General features: G+C 46.4%; 1 protein-coding gene across 1 annotated transcript in view; it reads left to right on the top strand.

Annotated features, from left to right (window-relative positions):
• The window catches only part of EIF5 (eukaryotic translation initiation factor 5), a 28,019-nt gene extending 23,366 nt beyond the window's left edge, over nucleotides 1–4,653 (top strand). The window contains exons 9-11 of the mRNA XM_068254953.1: nucleotides 2,210–2,392; nucleotides 3,317–3,451; nucleotides 4,280–4,653. Coding sequence (XP_068111054.1) covers nucleotides 2,210–2,392; nucleotides 3,317–3,451; nucleotides 4,280–4,372 — 411 coding nt within the window. The 3' untranslated portion in view covers nucleotides 4,373–4,653. The remainder of the gene's footprint in view (nucleotides 1–2,209; nucleotides 2,393–3,316; nucleotides 3,452–4,279) is intronic.
• Nucleotides 4,654–23,735: the final 19,082 nt, after the last annotated feature.

Genomic DNA, 23,735 nt, shown 5'->3' with positions numbered 1-23,735 from the left:
AACCAGAATGGATAAGCAAATAAAATTTTAGTGGGTTTTACTTAAGTTACCACTGTTTATTGTAACACTATAATGGATGTGAACGGAGAAATGGTGTTTTGCTTTTGGTCCCCTCCCCCCCCCCCCCCCCCTTATTTTTTTTATTAAAACGCATAGAAAATAAGGTGATTAACAAAATTATTATCCACTAAATATATAGATCATTAGTAATGAAGTTATTGACGAATGACTGAGGAAAGCACTGATATGTGAATATTGCTCCTGGGCAGAAGTGTTTAAAGGGAAGGTTCAGGGAGGGTGGAGGAAAAAGAAAAATCAATTTCCACTTACCTGGGGCTTCCTCCAGCCCGTGGCAGGCAGGAGGTGCCCTCGCCGCCGCTCCCCAGGCTCCCGGTGGCCGACCCGACCTGGCCAGGCCGGCTGCCAGGTCGGGCTCTTCTGCGCTCCAAGTCCTGGTACTTCTGCGTCCCACGCCGGCGCTCTGACGTCATCGGACGTCTGCCGGGCTGTACTGCGCATGCGCAGAACTACTGCGCATGCGCAGTACAAGCCCGGCGGACGTCCGATGACGTCAGAGCGCCGGCGTGACACGCAGAAGTACCAGGACTTGGAGCGCAGAAGAGCCCGACCTGGCAGCCGGCCTGGCCAGGTCGGGTCGGCCACCGGAGACCACCGGGAGCCTGCGGAGCGGCGGCGAGGGCACCTCCTGCCTGCCACGGGCTGGAGGAAGCCCCAGGTAAGTGGAAATTGATTTTTATTTTTCCTCCACCCTCCCTGAACCTTTCCTTTAAAGGGACACTGTAGGGGGGGGGGGTCAGGGGAAAATGAGTTGAAGTTACCCGGGGCTTCTAATGGTCCCCCGCAGACATCCTGTGCCCACGCAGCCACTCACCGATGCTCCGGTCTATAAACCACTGTGCCTGCATTGCATGTCCTCACTCCCGCTGATGGCACCAGGAGCGTACTGCACAGGCCCAGTATGGTCTGTGCCGTGTGCTCCTGGTGACATCAGCGGGAGCGAGGACACAGCAACGCAGGCACAGTGGTTTTCAGACTATAAAGTCTGAAATTCCAGAAGTGAACCGGAGGCCGGGCCGGAGTATTGGTGAGTGGCTGCGTGGGTACAGGATGTCTGCGGGGGACCATTAGAAGCCCTGGGTAACTTCAACTCATTTCCCCCCCCCCCCCCCCCCCCTCCTACAGTATTCCTTTAAAGGTGGTTATGCTGTTGCGTATCGTAAGCCCAATCTACACGATACAATTCTTTGTGCTATTGAATTACGATTCTATTAACAATCCGATTAAATCCGACATGTCCGATTGGGATTTCATTTAATTCGACTTGCCGTTAAAAACAATGGCAAATTGAATCGAGTCCCGATCGGACATGCCAGATGTGATCGAATTGCACAAAGAATCGTATAGTGTAGATGGTGCTTTAGAAAGTAGAAGAATTTCTTTGCACCGGTCATTTAAGGCTGGGCACCAGCAGTGGGAGGTTCATTGTGCGAATAGGGTTATGTTTAGCTGTAGTCAATTATCGTGTGTGGGGGTGTTGTGTTTTTTTGTTTGTTTGGTTTTTTTTTTTTTTTTTTTGTTTTTTTTTTGTTTTGCCCCTCCAGTGAAGAAAACTAGTAAATATTGGCAACTCTAGAATATGTTAATTTACGAACATCTGCTTTTCTGGGCGCCCACATTTTTAGGTGCATGAAATGATGGTAGAGCAAATGGATGCTGCCGCCTCTTCATAATCTATATTTTGCTATGGAGGAAACCTAGAATGGATGAAAAGATGAAATGCCTACAGCAACTGTATGTCAGCTGTATAAGATCTGAGTTTACTGAAGTCAATTCCTACACTCAATAAGCCAGTTTTCTCAAGTTCTTTCTTTATTTAGAAAGCAAGTACAGTTTCAATGAACTGTGGACTTTGTGCTTAAAAAACATTTGCCTCAGTCTCCTCCAGCAACTTCCATTAATTTGTAAAAGGTTAATGCTGAATATGTCACAGTAATTCTCATAATGCTGTATGAAAGCCAGTGTTAAGGCTGGGAACACACTAAAAATAGCATGTGTTTTTCAGGAGTGCACTACTGAGAGAGCGCGTACAATTCTGCTTGGTGTGATCCCTGCCTCAATGTCTGGTGTAAATTGTTCATGTATGTCTGTAAAGAAGTGTGTTTTTTAATTTTTTTTTTTTAATTTTTTTTTTTTTTTTTTTTTTCAGTTCTGCCACAACAATAAGAAAGCCCAGAGGTACTTGCTCCATGGCTTTGAGTGTGTTGTGAGTATTCACCAGGCACAACTGGTCTCCAAAATTCCACATATCTTAAAGGAAATGTATGACGCAGATCTCCTGGAGGAGGAGGTTATCTTCAGCTGGGCAGAGAAGGTATGAACCATAAGGGAATGGACTTGATGTGAATCGACCTCTCTGGGTTAAAGGCATTAACTCCATAATACAGTAAAGGCTCGATTGTCCAGAACTCAACAAACTAGCAGTCTCAACCAACCAGTACAAATCACCACCTGTACTCTGTGGTGAAGACCAACTTTTTAGACTGTGGGCTCTGCTCTGCTTAAAGTGGAACTGAAGATGGAATACAAATGGTTTCACTTACCTGGGGCTTCTGCAAGCCTCCAGCAGCCGTCCTGTCCGGCAACAGTCCTCCACGGGCCTCCGTTCTCCCTCCCCAGCTACTCTTGGTTTCGTAGCTGGGCCTGCGCGGCTCTGGCCATGCATATCCTTACTTCACGTTGCAGACAGGAACGTGTAAAAAGTATATGCTTGGCAGGGCTGCGCTGGCCTCGACTTACAAGTTGAGAAACAGAGCGGCAATGGGCGAACGGAGGCTCGTGGAGGACCGGCGCGGGACAGGACAGCTGCTGGTGGCTTGCAGAAGCCCCAGGTAAGTGCAATAGTTTTTAATCTATCTTCAGTTCCGCTTAAAATACTGGGTTCCAAGGCACCCCCAAGGTTAACTTGCCTTCATTGACTAGCTATGAAACATGAACTCTGTTTGAGGACTCAGTGGTTTGGCTAAACTAGTTCTGATTTGGAAGCGCCCCCCCCCCCCCCCCCCCCCGCCCGCCAAGTTTGATTAGCACAAATGTCATCTGGTATCTTGCAAGATAATGATTTGCACACCTCACGATGAATAACGCTGTATTTCCTCGAATTAATTTTATATTAGAGGGATCTGTAGGCTAGCTTAAATATTAAAGCCCTAGCTCAACCATATTTATATATTGTAATAAAACTTGTACCTGTAAGGGCTCTATGTAATGGGTTTTTCTTTCCTTCTTTCTCCATTAGCCATCTAAGAAATACGTCTCTAAAGAACTTGCCAAAGAAATTAGAACTAAGGCAGAGCCTTTCATTAAATGGCTGAAAGAAGCTGAAGAGGAGTCTTCTGGTGAAGAAGAGGATGAGGAAGATGAGAATATTGAGGTGAGATATTTGTATGGCAAACAATACTGTAATGCTGACACTTCTGTCTATTCTTTTTAGTGTTTTCATTACTTCCTATTCTGTATTGTTTTGGGGCAGGTAGGCTACTGCTGACAGTGGTGTTTTATTATTGTGATACTAAATCCTGGTGCTCGCTGCTCTGCAAGCCCTGTTACCTTGGCTTCCATGTACAGTAATGTAGCTGTTCACTACACCTGGTCTTCAGTACCATGTATTCAAATACACAGTGCTTATTACTTGCCGTGTATTTAATGGTGCCACACTGCTCCATAGTCAGTAGCCATGCTGAGCACTGCCCATTAGTTGATCAATGAGATGCGCATTTATGTAAATGTGTATGCACTTCCCTGGGTGGGATTTTATCAATTTTCAAGCTGCATGTAGTTGCTTTTACTTACATTTGCATAAACTCTGAAATATTCATCGCATTGATCATCCCACTGCCATGTGAACAGTTTTAGGCATATGCATGATTTTAGATTGTGTAATGAAGAGTACACAGCTAATGCAGTTCAGTCAATCTGTCAGCAGTAATCCTTAGTTACTATGCAGTAAGGTCCTGTCCTGCAAAAACCTGTTAGGGCTGTGACAGGAAACCCGCTTGCTCAGACAAGATGTGTTGCTAGGGGCACAGGCCCTGAATATCAGCAGTGATGCCCCCATTCTTCCTTGGAATTAAATGGCCCCACCTTGATGTCTGAACAAATGCATCCAAAAATTGGATTGATTTGTGTATGTTTATTTTGTGCACGGTATGATTTGTGAAGTTTAAATAGTTATAACTTTTTTTTTTTTTTTCCCCTGCAGGTTGTATATTCCACAACTGTGAGCGTTCCTAAAGTGGAAACTGTGAAGTCCAAAGTTGAGAAAGAGGATGACATTGATATTGACGCCATTTAAAATGACTTTGGCAAGCAGCTGTTCACTTCCTGCTTCTGCTTTGTATGCCTGAAGTGCAACATGTATGTGACTGAGCTGTACTAGCTGAACATCATGCTACACTTTTTGTACGCTTCAATATTTCTTACTATGGTGATTTGGTCTATGACTAACATTCACTAAGTAAAGATGCATAAATGATCAGACTTGGTTTGTCTATAGCATGTAATTCCTTTTTAAATTCTAATGTTTGGTGCACATTTCTACAGTTGTGAATAAAGGTTTTGTTTTTGGTCATGGCAGTTACGATTCACTTACTTGCTTAAATATGACTCCTCAGGTCCTGTCACTAGATGGAAGGACAGGAACCATTTTTGCATGCAGAGTTAAATTTGTAGAGCATTGCTTTTTTTTAAAGTATACCATATGTGAATAAAGCTAGAGAAACTGGAGTAGGCATATACTATCTTAATTCCTTAACCCCCCCCCCCCATTCTTTAGCCCCCCCAACTAAATCTATCAGGTCACGAGTCTGGCTTTACTGCGCTGGCCGGGGCTGCGCAGGTCTAAGTGTGCGCCTGTGGCCAGGAGCGCTCTGCATATGTCATTTGGATGAAGTAGGGAGGGGGGGGGGGGAAAGCAGTGGGCATCAGGACAGGTCATAGTTTATGCTGGTTTCTCTAGCTTTATCGGCATCTTTGCCCATAGGTGAGGCATCTTACAGTGCCAGTTAGTGCTCTACAGTATAGTGTAGACAATAGTCTCCCTGTGTGCTATTACACTGTAAGGGGGGGAGCGCAAGCCCTTAAGGTATTCTGTTAAAATATTCCACTCTGAGGGAAAAAAAAATCTACCTAAGGGCCTGTACACACTGAAAAACGCAAGCAAAATCGCAAGCGCATGCGTTTTTAAAAGTGCATGTAGTTTTAAAAACGCATCGTATGCGTTTTTCTTGTAATTGCTGATTGGCTAAAGAATCCTTTGTTTTTTTTCTAGTTTACATTTCAACAGGAATCAGGAAATTTCAGAGTCTTCTGGGATACTGACTTCTGAAAAGTGCATGCGTTAATGCGTTTTTCAAGCGCTGCGCTTAAAAAAGCGCAGCAGGCACTGCGATTGCTTTTTTTTTCTAAAAAACGCATCGCACCAGTGTGTACAAGTCATCACGATTTTCATTCTTTTTCAAAAGACCTTGCGATTTTTAAAAACGCATGCGTTTTTAAAAACCAAGCGCAGCAGTGTGTACAGGCCCTAAGGTCTATTGATTTGCCCAGAAAGACGAGGAAAAAAAGTAGGTGCTGGCCTAGCTTCAATGAAAGATAACTGGTGCTCGTGGCTGAAACTAATGCTTCATACACACTTGAGATAACAGTCTTTTGAAAAGGCAAGATCACAGACCAATTTTACCCCATTCCATGTAGTATGAGAGCCATACTCTACACAGTCTATTCTATGGAGCTGAACTCCCATCAGATAAAATCTTTGCAGGATGCTGCACACAAAGATGCCCGTACACACTCAGAAGATCATTATCTGCAAAAGATCTGTTCCTGCAAAATATGCATTCCTGCAAAATGCATTCATAGTCTATGAGATCTGCAGATCATCATACACACCTTGTTTAACAGACTTCATCTGCATATCTGGCAATCATCTGCAGATCTGAAAATCCATCCTGGTGGATCTGATCTGCAGATGATTGCCTGTTAAACCAGGTGTGTATGAGGATCTGCAGATCTCAGACTATGAATGCATTTTGCAGGAATGGATCTATTGCAGGAAGAGATCTTTTGCAGATAATCTTTTGAATGTGTACGGGCATCTTTGTGTGCAGCATCTTGCAAAGATTTTATCTGATGGGGAGTGCAGCTCAATAGAATAGACTGTGTAGAGTATGGCTCTACACGGAATGGGGTATAATTGGTCTGTGATCTTGCCTTTTCCAAAGACTTCTATCTCAAGTGTGTATGCAGCATAAGACCGCTTAAAGGGAAACTTAAGTGAACTATAAAAAAATGAGATTTACTCACCTGGGGCTTCCCTCAGCCCCCAGCAGCCGATCGGTGCCCTCGCAGCCCCGCTCTGACGCTCCAGGACCCGCCGGCGAACACTTCCGGTTTGGCCGTCACCGGCCGACAGGCATGGGAACGCGAGTGATTCTTCGCGTTCCCAGCCTGTATATCGCCCCCTATGCTGCTATAACTTTTTTTTTTTATTTATTTTTTTTTTTTTGGGGGGTCAATATTTGTTGCTCAGTTAAAGGGAGCCTTAACTGGAAGGGGGGGGGTGGGGGGGGGGGGGGGGGGGGTAAGGAGTTTCACTTACCTGGGGCTATTACCAGCCCCCTGCAGCAGTCCTGGGCCCTCGGAGCCGCTCTGGAATCCTCCAGTCCCCCTCTGTCAGTTTCGTTTTTGACTCACCAGTCGGCCGGCCGCCATGCGTATTATTGGATGCATTCAATACTGCAAATAACGCGTTACCGTATTCCGCACGCGTAAATATGCGCCAACGCGTATTTTTGTATGCGTTGCGGTCCGCAACAGCGCTAATTGCAGTAGGGAATGCGTCCAATAATACGCATGGCGGCCGTCCGACTGGTGAGTCGTTAAACGATACTAGCTGGCAGCGGGGGACTGGAGGATTCCAGAGCAGCTCCGAGGGCACAGGACTGCTGCAGGGGGCTGATAATAGCCCCAGGTAATTGAAACTATTTACCCCCGTTCAGTTAAGGTTCCCTTTAAGTATAAATCACATCAAGCATGCCATGCATAATGATAAAATACACAGGGTATATCAAAGGGCATGCATTTCAAAGGAAGAAAAAACCTAATGGGGCTCACTATCAAATCACCCCTTCTCCCCGGTTGTCACCCTCCCATGGCCTGTAGGCTCCCAACAAGCTGGGCCTCAGCCTCAGGTCCAACAACCCGTGAGAAGTCTGGAAGGGCCTCAGAGCAGCCACAAATCTCAAACCGCCCCCCCCCCCCCCCAACAGGTGCACCCAAGCCTCGAACTAGCTGAAAAACTCGAGTTCTACTGTAGGTTTGAGCACCATCCCATTCATCCTGGGGCCCAGGCGACCACCCCTAGCGTGCCTTCTACTTCCACCCCTCCCAAAAGGGCCCATGGTTTCTCAGGGCCAGTGGCAGTCCTGGAGGCTGATGTTCTAAGGCACCTCCAAAAGCTGAATCCCAGAAAGGTCCCTGGCCCAGACGGTGTGTCCTCTTCCTGTTTGAGAACCTGTGCCAGCCAGCTAGCCCCTGTCCTCACCACCATATTTCAGAAATCGCTGATGGAGGGCAAAGTTCCCACCTGCCTCAAGAGGTCCACCATCATACCAGTCCCCCCAAAAAAGGGCATCACGGACCTCAACAACTACAGGCCTGTGGCCCTGACCTCAACTGTCATAAAGATCTTTGAAAAGCTGGTCCTCACCCATCTGAAAGGCGCCACTGAAGCTCTCCTTGATCCACTTCAATTCGCCTACAGAGCCAACAGGTCCATTGAGGATGCCATCAACATTAGCCTGTCTTTCATCATGGAACATCTAGACAAGCCTGGCACCTACGCCAGAATCCTTTCTGGACTTCAGCTCTGCCTTTAACACTATCCATCCAAACATCCTGTACGACAACCTAGTGCATCTTTGTGTCGATCATACTCTCTGCGCGTGGATCAAGGACTTCCTCACAAACAGAAAGCAACTTGTTAGGCTTGGCGGCTGTTGCTCCAAGGAAAGAACCACAAATACCGGCGCTCCCCAAGGGTGTGTACTGTCTCCGATCCTGTTTTCTCTGTATACAAACAGCTGCATCTCAACCATAGACTGTGTCAAGGTCATTAAATTTGCGGATGACACCACTATCCTTGGCCTCATCAGCAGTGAGGATAAACACGCTTACCGGAGCGAGATCGAGCGCATCTGTAACTGGTGTAAGAGCAACAAGCTTGTCCTAAACGCGGCAAAGTCTGCTGAGATGATCGTGGACTTGAGGAAGCACCCTCCCCCTCTCAATCCAATCCTCATCGAAGGCACTGAAGTTGCAAGAGTATCTAGTGTTCGGTTCTTGGGTACAACCATCACCAACGACCTGAGATGGGGAGCAAACACCACCATATGCCAAAAGAAAGCCCAGCAAAGGTTGTTCTTCTTGAGACAACTGAAGAAGTTCGGCATGCCCCAGGAGCTGATGACAAGCTTCTACACGGCCACAATCGAGTCCATCCTCTGCTCCTCTATCATCGTATGGTACGCAGGTGCTACCGCAAGCGACAGGCACAAACTACAAAGGGTGATCAACGCTGCAGAAAGAGTCATTGGGTCACCCCTGCCTCCACTGGACCTCCTCCATGCAACCAGGCTAAGAACCAGGGCAAACAGGATCGTGCAAGACCCTCACCACCCCGGCAGTCGCTTCTTCATCCGCATGCGCTCAGGCCGCCGTTACAGAACTATTCCCACCAAAACATCCAGGCCTCCAGGTACAGGAACTCTTCCCCCCCCCCACCCCCCCCCCCCCCCCCAAGCAGTGCTCCTTTTAAACTAGTGCCCCTGACGCTGCTTGTCCTCCAGCAGGGCCCCCTGGTCACCCTGCAGTACTGCCACATAGGTCACCATAGCGCCACGCTTACCTTTAATTTTATTCTTGTCCGTGTTTTATGCACCTGTTTTATGTACCTGTCTTATGCACCTTTCTGTGCACAATGTCAGTCTGTTACACTGTTTGAATTGTCTGTCAATTTTTGCACTATGCCCAATTGCCTGTGTGTACCACAAATAATTCTGAGTGTGGCATCTGCCGCACTTGGCGAAATAAACCTTATTCTGATTCTGAAAATAAGTGAAATAAAATGGACCATGAGTTTAGCAGGATATGTAGTCTGTCGGAACAACTCTCCGCAGCACAAACTACCTGAATGGAATTCTATTGTGACGAGTGGATTTCCCTTTTCTGGGAGCTGAATGAAGCAGATTTTTCATCAGACTGGCATGATTGCTATTTAAATTTCAGTCTCAAAAATTTAGCCCATAGAACTATCTTGAGTCTCATTATTTAAATTTTTTTTTTTTATTAACCATCAATAATACACATACAGGTTTTTTTTTTTTTTTTTTTAGTTCAGTTGTGGTTTAAATGTTAACCTACAAGAAAGTGTAGTTATTCCTTGGGTTTAGGTAGTGAAAGGGTTTAGGTGCAAGGTTTGGGATAAGCTGCAGGAAGATAGTATCAAGGGGTTAAAGTGTACACATAATGTATCCACACATGAACATGACATACACTACTCAAACAAATAAAGAACACCTAGAGCTGAATGAAATATTCTTATTAAAAACTTTGTTCTTTTACGTAGTTGAATGTGCTGATGACAAAATCACACAAATGATCAATGGAAATCAAATTCATCAGCCCATGGAGTTCTGGATTTGGAGTTGCACTCAAAATTAAAGTGGGGGGAAAAAAGCGACAGGCTGGTCCAACTTTGAGTCCTTTAAAACAAGACAAAACGAGGCTGTGTGTGTTCCATGTGCCTGTATGACCTCCCTACAATGCCTTGGCATGCTCCTGATGATTCGGGATCTTCCAACCTGGACTAAAGCATCCACCAAACTTCTGGACACTGGACAGTCTGTGGTGCAACATGGTGTTGGTGGATGGAGTAAGACATGATGCCCCAGATGTGCTAAATTGGATTCAGGTCTGGGGACCGGGTGGGCCAGTCCATAGAATCCATGCCTTCATCTTGAAGGAACTGCTTACACTCCAGCTGTATGAGGTCTAGCATTGTTGCATTAAAAGGAACACTGTTAACCGCACCAGCATATGGTCTCACATGGGGTCTGAGATTCTCATCTCTGTACTTAATGGCAGTCAGACTACCGCTCCAGAGCACATGGAGGGCTGTGCGTCCCTGAAAGAAATTGCACCCCACACCATTACTGACCCGCTGCCAAACTGGTTATGCTGGGGGATGTTGCAGGCAGCAGAACATTCTCCATGGCGTCTCTAGACTATTGTGCTTAGTGTGAACCTGCTTTCATCTGTGAAGCGCACAGGACTCCAGTGGCAAATTTGCCAATCCTGGTGTTCTCTAGCAAATGCTAAATGTCCTGCATGGTGTTGGGCTGTAAGCACAACCCCCACATGTGGACATCAGGCCCTCATACCAGCCTCATGGAGTCCGTTTGAGCAGACTTGTGCACATTTGTTGCCTGCTGGAGGTCCTTTTGCAGGGCTCTGGCATTGCTCCTGTTCTTTGTACAAAGGCAGAGGTAGTGGGCCTGCTGCTGGATTGCTGCCCTATGGCCTCCACGTCTCCTGATGTACTGACCTGCCTACTCATAGCGCCTCCATGCTTTGGACACTACCCTGATAGACACCGCAAACCACATTGCCACAGCTCGCATCGATATGCCATCCTGGATGAATTGCACTACTTGAGCCACTTGTGTGGGTTGTAGCTTCTGATTTATGCTACCACTTGAGTGAAAGCACCGCCAGCATTCAAAAGTGACCAAAACATCAGTCAGAAAGAAGAGTAACTGAGAGAAGTGGTCTGTGATCACCGCTTGCAGAACTACTCCTTTATTGGCAATGTCTTGCTAACTGCCTGTAATTTCCATCTGTTGTCTGTTCCATTTGCACAACAGCATGTGAAATTGATTGTCAATCAGTGTTGCTTCCTAAGTGAACAGTTTGATTTCACAGAAGTGTGATTGAGGGCCAGTGCACACCAAAAAGCGCTAGCATAAAAGCAAACGCTCAGCCCTTTTTTTTTTTTTTAAAGGCGATTCTAGGCATGTGCCTAGCGATTTTTGGAGCATTTTGATGTAGCGTTTTTATATTGTTACAGTAGAGCTGTAACAAAAACGCTTTGAAAAATTGCTCTAAGCCCTAGATTAGAATGATTTTCCCTTTCCTATACTTAACATTGAGGCTGAATGCCTCAAATCAGCAATAATGCTGCTGGACTTGCTGAAAAAAGCACATTGCTCTATTGTGCTCCATCCCATTCAAATACATTAGCCAAGCCCTTTTTGAAGCGCAAGTGTTTTAAAATGTGCTCAGAAGCGCTCTTGGTGTGCACCAGCCCGATCTTGGAGTTACATTCTATTGTTTAAAGAGAGCCCGATGTGGGCTCCAATTTTTTTGTAAAAAGTATGCTACCTGATCCGTGGGGCTGGGTGGATCAGGTAGCCGCAAAAACCGCCACTCCTGTGGGCCACAGTGGCCCATATTCACTTATCAGTTACAATGCTGGGTTGAGTGATTCATTCTCTCATCCAGGGAGCATGGCCAGAGAGAGAGAGCTGTCCAATGGCGGCTCTGGAAATCCTGTAAGAACGCTCCATCGGGCATTTTGAACAGGGAATCCTTATCCTGTCTTCATTTCCGAGATGGCGACAAATATTGTTGCTAATCTTTGGGGGAAGGGGGGGGGGCTATAGTGCGGCGGCGAGATACTGAGGCACGTTATGAGGAAGAGAACATGGCTCTGTCCCATCTGCCCACCCCGGGTTCCCTTTAACCACTTGATGACCGCAGTGGTAACCCCCCTCTAAAGACCAGGCTCATTTTTGCAGTGCTGGGCTGTGCAGGCTTTTCAGCCACCTGCACAGTCCAGCGTTTTTTTTGTTGTTGTTGTTGTCGTCCCTAAGGGGACATGCTGACAGAGGGGTCAGATCGCTACAGGCTTTGTTTATTTATTTTTTCAGATGCCTCAGCGAGGCTCTCTCCCCGTCCCCCTCCCTCTCCTTCCGTCATCTAATTTGGAACAGGACGGCGATCCGCACCAGCCTATGAGAGGAGGGCGATCGCGTACAGTGCTGCGGCCCCCGGCAGCGCTGTACGCTTGTAATAAAAAAAAGGGGGATTTCTTTCCCCTTACGTTTACAAGCAGCCTGCTAGCCGCAATCGGTGGCTAGTAGGCTATTCACGGAACTCCGTTCCATGAAGCGGCAGAGAATGATCGCGCATGTGCTCGGCCGTTCACTGGAAAACTGCAGCCCCAGGACTTGACGCCAATTGGCGTTAGGCGGTCCTGGGGCTGCTGCCGTGGTCACGCCCATTGGTGTGAGGCGGTCCTTAAAGAGATACTGTAGGGGGGTCGGGGGAAAATGAGCTGAACTTACCCGGGGCTTCTAATGGTCCCCCGCAGACATCCTGTGCCCGCGCAGCCACTCACCGATGCCCCGCCTCCGGTTCACTTCTGGAATTTCTGACTTTAAAGTCAGAAAACCACTGCGCCTGCGTTGCCGTGTCCTCGATCCCGCTGATGTCATAAAGAGCGCACCGCGCAGGCCCAGTATGGTCTGTGTCTGCGCAGTACACTCCTGGTGACATCAGCGGGAGCGAGGACACGGCAACGCAGGCGCAGTGGTTTTCTGACTTTAAAGTCAGAAATTCCAGAAGTGAACCGGAGGCGGGGCCGGAGCATCGGTGAGTGGCTGCGCGGGCACAGGATGTCTGCGGGGGACCATTAGAAGCTCCGGGTAAGTTCAGCTCATTTTCCCCCGACCCCCCCCCCCCCCCCCCCCCCCCCACCCCCCCCCCCTACAGTATCCCTTTAAGAAGTTAAAGAGTAACTGTCGGGCATAAAATCAATTCTTTATTTTTATCTGGTAAACAAGTAATAAGGATGCTAATCAGGCAATCCAAATGTCAAAATCACTGTTACTTTTCTTGTTGTTAAAATATAATTCCCCTGTTTACCTGACTCTTAGGTACACAGAAAATTTGTTACACAAAAGAAGTTGTAGGGCATGCTGGGTTGTCCTTTTTTGCTTCTCTACTTTCCCCTTAGACTTAAAGAGACACTGAAGCGAAAAAAAAAATATAATGATTTGTATGTGTAGCACAGCTAAGAAATAAAACATTAAGATCAGATACATCAGTGTAATGGTTTCCAGTACAGGAAGAGTTGAGAAACTCCAGTTGTTATCTCTATGCAAACAAGCCATTAAGCTCTCCGACTAAGTTAGTCCTGGAGAGGGCTGTTCTCTGACTTTTATTATCTCAACTGTTCCTGGACTATTTACTTTTCCTCTGCTAGAGGAGAGGTCATTACTTCACAACTGCTCTGAAAGTCTCATTTTGAATGCTGAGTGTTGTGTAATCTGCACATATTATAGAATGATGCAATGTTAGAAAAAACACTATATACCTGAAAATAAAAGTATGAGAATATTTTTCTTTGCTGCTAATCTTCTAGTAATTATTCATAGTACACAACCAATTCGCTATATCATATTTTTTTTTTTCGCTTCAGTGTCTCTTTAACTAATGCAGCCTGATTGGCTGAAGCCTCTTTGTCTCCTGTTTTCCCCTCCCACACCTCTGTTCCTCTCTGGCCAAAATTTCTCAAGCTGAAACAATGCACTTTCTATAGTGAAGGGCGGGCAAATCAGGCAGAGGAGACTAAGGGTGGATATTACATCATGATTGGCTTCAAAATAGCCACAGTAAATATGGAAACTGTCTAGAATAGGATTCTCTACTTTTCCTTTATAAAATTCACAGGAATCATAACGTGGACAGTGCAATACATATGTTATGTTAGTAGAGCAAGTATTTATCTACTTATATATGTGCTTTTTTTTTTTTTCTCTCCTGAGATAGTATGGCTGACAGCTCCTCTTTAAAGAGAATCCGAGGTGGGTTCTAAGCATGCTAACAGCACACAGAGGCTGGGTCTACATATACTGCCCAGCCTCTGTTGCTATCCCGAACCCCCCTAAGCCCCAACGCTCTGCTTTGCCCCCATAAATAACCCAGCCATGCTGTTGACAGTGTCGCAGCCGGCTGTTTACTTCTGTGTCAGTCTCGCGCTCCCCCGCCTCTTCAATAGCTCCGGTCCCTGACCGCGTCCTTTCCCTCCAATCAGCGGGGAGGGAAGGGATGCAGGCGGGGACCGGAGCTATGGAGGAGGCGGGGGAGCAGCCGAGACTGACACGTACAGAAGTAAACAGCCAGCTGCGACACACTGTGTGTCGATAGCACGGCTGGGTGATTTATGAGGGCATAGCAGAGCGCAGGGGGGGGGGGGGGGGGGCTTAGGGCGGTTCGGGATAGCAACAGAGGCTGAGCAGTATATGCAGACCCAGCCTCTGTATGCTGTTAGCATGCTTAGAACCCACCCTGGGTTCTCTTTAACCTCCCTGGCGTTACGCAGTATCAATGACTGCGTCCGCAGGATGGATTTTTCGCTATAAAATGTTATTTATCCCCTTCAGCTAGCACTGCGCTAGCTAAGTATGCGCCCCCCCCCAAGTGCCTCTGGTCCTTTCTGATCCCCACAGCTTCTTCAAGCAGCTTCACTGTCGCTATGGCGACGATCGGACATGACGTCATGCGCAGTCCCGATCCTCCCTATAGCAAAGCCAGGAGCTGCGGGATCCATGGGGGTACGTATACCGGCGGCAATCAGAGGGGACCGGAGGCACTTGGGGGGGGGGGGGGGGGGGGGGGCATACTTAGCTAGTGAAGTGCTAGCTGAAGAATATAAATAACATTTTAGAGCCAAAAATCATCCTGGGGCCATGCGATCCCCTGCGGCGGCTAGCCCAACACTGTGTCGAGCTTACCCCCGGGGAGGTTAAAGGAGTTCTGTGTAGGTTAAAAAGTAAAACAAGCTGGCACTTACCTGGGGCTTCTATCAGCACCCTGCAGCGGCAATGTCCCGCGTCCTCTCATGATGCGCCGTTCCCCGCGTAATCACGCGAGTGATTACACTGCGGCTGAGCTCTCGCTTCCGCACGCGTCATCAGAGCTTACTGCGCAGGCACAGTACAAGAAAACTCTTTACTGTGCAGTAAGCTCCCAATGCCGCGAACGGGAGCGCGCATTATTCGTCTGTCATCAGACGAATAGTGCCCGCTGCCGGTGGCGGGGAACGGCGCATCGAGAGAGGACGGTGTGGGACATCACCGCTGCAGGGGGCTGATAGAAGCCCCAGGTAAGTGTCAGCTTGTTTTACTTTTTAACCTACACAGAACCCCTTTAAGGGTTTTTCACACTAAGGGCACTAAGGGATTTTTTTAAGCACCGGCGATTTTGAAAATCTCCCAAAAAGCGCTTGTGCAATGATTCACTATGAGAGTGTTCACATCTGAGCAGTTCGATTACGATCCGCTCACCAAAGCGCTGCCTGTACCATTTTGGGGGTGATTTGCCTATAATGGCAGGTATAGGAAAACCGCAAAATGCTTGAAAAAGCGCTTTGTATAGCGATTTCCCCAGCGCTTTTAAGAATAAATACATTGTATTTATTCTTTTCAGGGTGAAAAAACAGAATTGCTCTGCTAAAGCGTTTTAAAAAGCGCTTTACAAAAAAATCGCAACGCGCAGGTAAGCACCAGGAGGCGCTAAAAATAATTGTGCACAAAATGTGATGTGAACAAGGCCTATATTTTTTTTTTTTAGCAGTGTATTTACCTCACCGTCAATTCTTCTCACAAGCTCACCATTTCTTCTAACAATTCCTGCCAGTTTCAACTAGATCTAGATGTACTTGTTTCTTTGGAAGCTACAGGCCTTTTGTACATGCATTGTCCCCCTGTTTGGGCCTGTCCCCCTTGAGTTTGTGTGTGTGTGTCCGCTGTTACAGGGTCAGCACCATTTTTAAGATTAAGGCTGCTTTCACAGTGAGACGTTACAGGCGCACGTTAGTGCAGCCTGAAACGCAGCCCACCGCACAGTAATGAAAGATCAATGGGCTGTTACATTGTAACACAGGACGTCAGTTCAATGTGCTGCATGCTACGGCGTTATGCGTGTGCACATGCTCAGTAGTGTTGGAGGAGGAGGTCTTCCCTCCTCCTCATCGGCCAGGCACATGGCTAATTAATATTCACTGCACGGTGTGACGTGCATTGTTTACTTCCTGGAGCACCGCTCTGTGCGGCGATTGGCTGGCGGGACTATGCGTCCAAGAGTATGCATCGCGGCATCACGGACGCCAGAGTGAGCTGCACAACGTGGCTCACTCTGACGTCCACATCTAAGAGCACCAGGCGTTGCATTAGGGGCACGTTATGCGACCATAACGTCCCCTAAAATGCAACATCTTGGTGTGTAAGTAGCCTTAAGGATAAGAAACTCCCCTTTTCATCTCTTTCTTGCCCTCAGAAGCCATTTTCTGCTAGGAAAGTGTTTTATAGTTGGATTTCAAAATCATTGAGGGTCACACTGTAGTCACTTCCTGTCAGGACTTACATACCTGATATTTAAAGGGACTCCGAGCAGTGCAGAAACTATGGAAAGATGCATATCATTTTAAAGCTCTCTTTCTCCTCTTTCCAATGATATATAAACCGCCGCCCTACGCCTTTTAGTTTTCGCTATTTTCGCGATTGAAATTGCCGCGGCCGCTATTTCAATCGCGGAAATAGATAAAACTAAAAGGCGTAGGACGACGATTTAGGTGTCGCCAGAAAGAGGAGAAAGAGAGCTTTAAAATGATATCCATCTTTCCATAGTTACATTGTATTACACAGGACGACACTTTCCCCAGTGTCAGCAGCTCCATTCAGCAAAATGGAGCTGCTGACTTTCGGAAAAAGTCGCCCTGTGTAATACAATGTAACAGTAGCAAGAGAGAAAAAGCAATCCCAGGAGCAGCTCATCCAATATTCAAAAAACAACTTTTAATCATCTTCATTAAAAAAAGACAAGGCTTTGTAATGGCATAAAAACGTAGTATAGAAATAATACACCAAGATTACTTATCCAGTCACTGCAGCAGCAAAGAGGTGCGGAGGTATAGTCGACGGCCGTTTCGCCCCCAAATCAGGGCTTTCTCGAGACCGAACACCCCATGTCGTAACCAGTGGGACTTTATAGCGTGCATTCCACCCATTCACCAATTGCCACAGTGGTGCTCCACCCTTTAATTCAAACTAACCTATCATATATACTATGTATATAAGAGCAGATGAGAGGCAAGACAACGCTTACCTGTAATGTGGGAAGGGTTCCACTCACCCACGTCATCTCACCTGTACATGGGCGGTGACCACCAGCGTGGTCGCGTAATGAGTGACGCCACAGCGGGTCGCTGTGGCGATGACACGCATATCGCGGCCATATTGCTGCCCTGCGCTGGCTCTCGGGCGCTGTCACGTTGAACGTGACGTAACCCGGAAATGGCGCATCGATCGCAGCCACACCGCCACGTCTCGCGCCGCGTCCCACTCGTGGAGCGCATTGCGCTCCACGCAGTGACGTGCGGCAACGATCAATGCCCACAAAGAGATGGGCATGCGCATATGCGTACACTGTGGGTGGCTGTTAGCACCACCTGGTGGCCAAATGGTGACACAGCTTGGGGGAAGTGAAAAGGTATTTTTTGCAACACATAAAAGACCCACTTGGTTCGAAAAGGAACATACAAACAGACATACAAATTACAAAAGGAAAAGAGCATGTGTTAAAATAACCAGGCAATCAACCTGAGCGAACTGCTTCTGGAGTTATGCTGGTCATATGCTATACATACATCCCATATCATTATATAGGGTGTCTCAAAACAGAGACACACCCTGGATGCAACTCCAGGGGAATGTCTCCTATATCATAGACTCACCCCTAACATTTCATGGCAATGAACACATATGCATAGGTTAAGTGATACATAAAGGGACTCAAATGTGACCAAAATTCAGGGCCAGGAACTGGAACCCTGCGCAGGTCACTATCATTGTCCTACAAGCATATAAATACATAACAGTCATATATAAGGAGAGAAAGTCAAACAGTCAAGCTGTATAGGCTATCAAGAGCAGGCAGAGCTAGATAACACCCTGGTGGACTCAACGAAGGACCTTCGGTGAGGAGAAAACTCCCCACCGAGTGCCCAATTTATCATGGTACCACCTATTGTAAGAAGATAGCCATATCCAATTTATCATTAAAGCCCATTGGGCCTTCAGTTTGAAGCCTCATAATCCACTTGCTTTCAATTTGTAAAAGTAGACGGTCTTGATCAACCCCACCTCTGGAATTTGATATTATTTTATCCACTCCAAAGAACTTGAGACAGTCTGCGTTGGCATTATGCTTTTCCCTAACATGGTCTATCAGCCTCTTCGCTCCTCTCCCATTTTTAATAGATTTGTAATGTTCTGAAAACCTTTCTTTTATGGCTCTCGTGGTTTTCCCAATATATATCAATTCACATGGGCATGATATTGCATACACTACCATCTCTGTCTGGCAGTTAAAAAAGTGTTTACTTCCGTACCATTTATTCATATGCATAAAACCTTTACCATTTTTCACATATTTACAGTAAATGCATTTACTACATGGATACGTGCCCACCACCCTTGACTGATTCAACCACGTTCTTTTTTGAGGGAACTTGAATTCACTATGCACAAGCTCATCACGTAAGTTCTTACACCTTGTATACGATATGCAAGGGAATTCCTGACATTTGTCTCTTAATAGAGGATTGCTCTGTAAAAGACTTCAATTTCTTCTTATGGAGTCTGCAATGATGTCTCCTACTGATAAGTGTGAAAAGTGCATGAAAAAGCCATTTCTTTTCTTTTTTTGGCTAGGTTGCAGTAGAGTCGACCTTTCAACACTGTGTACACGATTCAAGGCCTTCCTCAATGTTTCATCTCCATATCCTCTCCTAGCAAATCTATCTTTAACTTCTGTTATTTGTTTGATTCCTTCCTGTGTGTCTGAATTGTTTCGTTTCATCCGGACCATTTGGCTGTATGGTAAACTATTTTTTAATTGCTTAGGATGGAAACTTTCTCCATGTAGAACCATGTCTGAGGCCGTACTTTTCCTAAAGGTTTTTGTAGTAATTTGATTGTTGATGACTTCAATTTTCAAATCTAAAAATTCAATACTATTTCCACCCCAGTTCGAGGTTAAATGGAGGTTCACATCATTCAGGTTTAGAGCTGATATCCAACTATCAAACTCACTCCGTTTGCCTGCCCAGATAATGAGAATATCGTCAATATATCTGGCCCAGAGGCGGACCCGAGCGGCAACTCCCCCCCTCCCGGAAAATATATGTTCAAGTTCCCAGTGCCCCATGAAGAGGTTGGCATAGGTGGGGGCCACCGGGGTCCCCATCGCAGTGCCAACCTCCTGATGGTACCACTGGCCGTCGAAGAGGAAGGAGTTACCGGTCAGGACCGCCTCCAGGCCAGACAGGACGAATGTGTTCTCCTCTGGGCTCTCCTGAAGCAGCGGTAGGAAGTACCGAACTGCCTCTAACCCGTCTGCATGGCGTATTCTGCTATATAATGAGGTAACATCTATGCTTGCTAATTGAAACTGATCTTCCCATTCTACTTCCTGAAGTTTGTTGAGCACTTGTGTGGAGTCGAGAGTGAAGGAGGGCAGTGCTTCTACCAATGGCTGTAGTTTAAAATCCAAAAAGCGTGACAGATTTTCGAAGACTGATCCGATGGCGGAGCAGATTGGCCGGCCTGGGGGGCAAGATAGGTTTTTATGGATTTTTGGTATACAGTACCATATAGGCTTACGAGGGTTGAGGGGGATCAGCTTGTTGGCGGAAGTCCAGCTCATCACTCCTTCCTCCACAGCATTCCTCAAAATCGATCTTAACTGACTTAGATATTTCTCAGTTGGGTCCCCTCTGAGTTTACTGTAGGTTACACCATCTTCCAGTTGGCTCATGCATTTGTTAACATACATGGAGGTCGGCCATAATACGATGTTGCCCCCCTTGTCAGAAGGTTTGATCACCACCTCATTCTGTTTTTTCAACCACTTTAATGATTTATTTTCCTCTTTAGTGAGGTTCGGTTGTGCTTTGGGATACACTAGGGCTCTTACATCCTCTCTAACTCTATTGTAAAAGAGTTCTAATGCGGATCCTGGGGTGAGTTGAGGACTAAACCTAGATTTTGTACCTATATGTGACGGGACTTCCAGCCCTTTCTGGGACCACACCTCTTTGTTTCCCCCTTCAATTTCACATATGTCCCTAATCCAATGTTGTTCCTCAGCCGTGAATTCCTCACTCAAGATAAGTGGAATTGTAATTCTCTCTGGGGGCTTTGGATCTTTATATAAACCCAACTTTTTTTGTGATTCAAAATGTCAATGTAACTATGGAAAGATGGATATCATTTTAAAGCTCTCTTTCTCCTCTTTCTGGCGACTCCTAAATCGTCGCCCTACGCCTTTTAGTTTTCTCTATTTTCGCCACTGAAATCGCGGCCGCGGAAATTTCAATCGCAAAAATAGCGAAAACTAAAAGGCGTAGGGTGGTGGTTTATATATCATTGGAAAGAGGAGAAAGAGAGCTTTAAAATGATATACATCTTTCCATAGTTTCTGCACTGCTCGGAGTCCCTTTAACTCTTTCAGACAGAAAGAAAAAAAGAACACAGCATAGTTATTTGTGTGCTAGGCACTGTACATACACATGTCTATCTCATCATGTCACTTCAGGTATCCTATAACAGAATTTCACCTGCCATGGTGAATGGACAGCCAGCCAGAAAGAAATTTATGAGTAGACTATGCGGGAGGCAGTGGTGTAGCAATAGTGGATGCAGAGGTAGGGACCGCCAAGTCAGGAAAAAATAGCACTGGAAATGTGGGTGCACCAGCTGCCACCATAATAGGAATAATGGATATAGCGGTGCTCGGGCAGTAATTTGAGCAAGAGGCGGAGCCCAAATTATGATAAAAACGTGTAATTCAGACGGAAGCAATAGCTGGCAGCCGAATTGCGTCTTACCCGGGTGACTTTTGCAGGTGCAGGGTGAGTTTTTTTCAGCTTTACCCTACGCCCAAATTTCCCAATGCCTTAATTACACGTAAACAGCGACTGCACCAGGGCTTCTGGACCAGAGGGGCCCTCTTTCAACAGCTTTATTAGCTCTTTATTGGTACTAAGTTGGGAATGATCATCTCTATATGAGCTTTCATTAGTTGTAACCATTAACAGACTGTACTCTTACCCAGCCTGCACCTCTCTGACACTGCAGCTGTCTTTGGCAGGATTTGGTGCTCCATCAATATGCATAGAGTGCTTGAGGGGGCCCAATGTAAAACTTACACTGACCTCCTAAGCTACGCTAATGGCGAGAGGTATGACGTGTGTACTGTATGTTTATTTTTCAGTTTGGCTGGGAGAACACTTGTCGTCTGTGCAGAGAAGCATGAGTTTTCTGCCTTGTGTGCTTCTGCATTTTTGTGTGCATTTTCCAGTTATGGTTGTGTTTTTGTAGGCGTTTGCAATTAGGTTTTTCATACGTTTTGGTGGTTTCCAATATTCTCCCCTTTTCAATGGAGAAAAATACTGCATCATATTTATTTTATTAAAAACGCATGCAAAATGCATGTGGTTTTTGCCCATAGGAAAGCATTGTATGTGAAATGCATGCAATTCACATACAGTAAGCAAAAAACAAGCAAGTTATGCATTTTAAAAACACACATTGGAAAATGCAGAGATATTAATTGTACTATGCGGCCCATAGACTTATCGCACACGTTTTCTACAGTCCTGAAAAATGCATGCAGTTCTGCAAAGTGTGCTTCCATACACACCTTAGATGATTCTTGGCCAAGGCGACCGTTTGGGGCCACTTGTGCTGAGAATATAGTGTGTACTGCGGCCCGGCCCACCCCAAGGCCTCAGTGAGAGATCCAGACTGACTGATCATCTATGCCAAGCCCTGGCTGACTACACTGTTCTCCCTCCTTAACCCTCCCTCTTCATCGTGCGCCATACGTCGCCCCTCCTCCACAGCAACAGCAGAAGTCGTCACTGACCTGTCTGTACAGCATCCAGCCTAAGGCCTGGAACCCACTAATAGCACATATCTAAGCACTTGTGATTTGAAAAGCTCTTGCTAATGTAATGCTGTGTTTGTGATCTCACTTGCGGGAGGTGATTTTTAAAAAAATCCCCCATAGAAATACATTAGCAAGAGCTTCTCAAATCACAAACGCTTACAAAAGCACTGCTAGTGGGTCCCAGGCCTAACAGTGAATGCAGGTGTGTGTGAAACTTTAACCTCCCAGGCGGTATGATCATTTCCGGATTTTAGGGTCATTTCTGAACGAATGTTTCAGACCCTAAGGGCTCGTTCACACTAGGAGCGTTTTCGGCCTCTTTTCGCTTGTGCAATGAATCTCTAGGAGATGGTTCATATGATATCAGCGCCGTTCGTGAGCTTTACATTTAGCAAAATGGTGCCTGGACCATTTTTTAGGCGATTTTGCCTCAATGGAAAGTATAGGAAAAACGCAAACGCTCACAAAATCCCTTTGTGCTGCGATTGCGTTTGCGGTTTTAAGAGTAAATGCATTGTATTTATTATTTTCCAGGTCAAAGAGTTCACTTCTTAACTTGCGTCAGGGAGTGAACTAAATAAACGCTCTGGAAAAGCGCTTAGAAAAGTGCTTTTCACAAAAACACAATGCCCATGCAAATAGTCTTAAAAAAAAGCCCAACACGAACACTAGTGCGAGCGGAACGCAATGTGAACGAGGCTTAAAACCAGGAAAAAATCATGCTGCCAGAAAACTAGCAGCAGCTCCAGCACTGCAATATTCCCTCCGTCCTCCGGGTGGCGCTGTAACTCTGTAGATCACTGACAGCGATCTCACCAGAGTGATTCAGAGCCTCCGTGGAGAGGAAGTAGAATGGCTGCCTGCGTCTGGATCCCCTGGGAGTTGAGCGAAAAAACACCCGCTGCGCGCCCTTGCTCTGCATTGAGCTCCCGGCGGCTGGACCGAGCACAGGTCGGGTTTACCGCCAGGGAGATTAATGGTGGCCACCAATATAAATTTTTTTTCATCCAATCTTACCATTTCTGTGTAATATAAGGGAACTGCCTAAATTGCATACATATGAAGTGGGCGCCGGTAGACTTGGGAGCAGGATACAGCCGGTATATGGCTGATCCTGCTTCTGCACAAGTCCAGGCCGTGTTAATTACTATTCCCCCTCCAGGCCGCCATGGATAGTGAGGAATTATATAATTTGGCTTATAGCAATTGCTGGCAGCTGAATTATTATGTTTTTAAAGAGGCACTTAAGTGAGAAAAAAAATTGAGTTCAACTCACCTGGGGCTTACCTCAGCCCCCTGCAGCTGATCGGTGCCCACGACGAGTCGCTCTGATGCTCCGGGACCCGGAGCATCAGAGCGACTCGTCGTGGGCACCGATCAGCTGCAGGGGGCTGAGGTAAACCCCAGGTGAGTTGAACTCAATTTTTTTTTCTCACTTAAGGTTCACATTAAGCAACTTTGGCTCCGTCTTCTGATGGAGCCGACGTTACTCACTGAGCGCGTTATTGAAGTAATTCCATTTATAGTCAATGGTGGCGCCTGCTGCGCCCAAATCTTCCTGCGCTGCAAAGGACTGCTCCGCC

Source organism: Hyperolius riggenbachi, chromosome 9 (assembly GCF_040937935.1).
Source record: "Hyperolius riggenbachi isolate aHypRig1 chromosome 9, aHypRig1.pri, whole genome shotgun sequence".
Lineage (NCBI taxonomy): Eukaryota > Metazoa > Chordata > Amphibia > Anura > Hyperoliidae > Hyperolius > Hyperolius riggenbachi.
The sequence above is the reverse complement of the archived record's forward strand: the minus strand, read 5'-3'. Positions and strand labels throughout refer to the sequence as shown.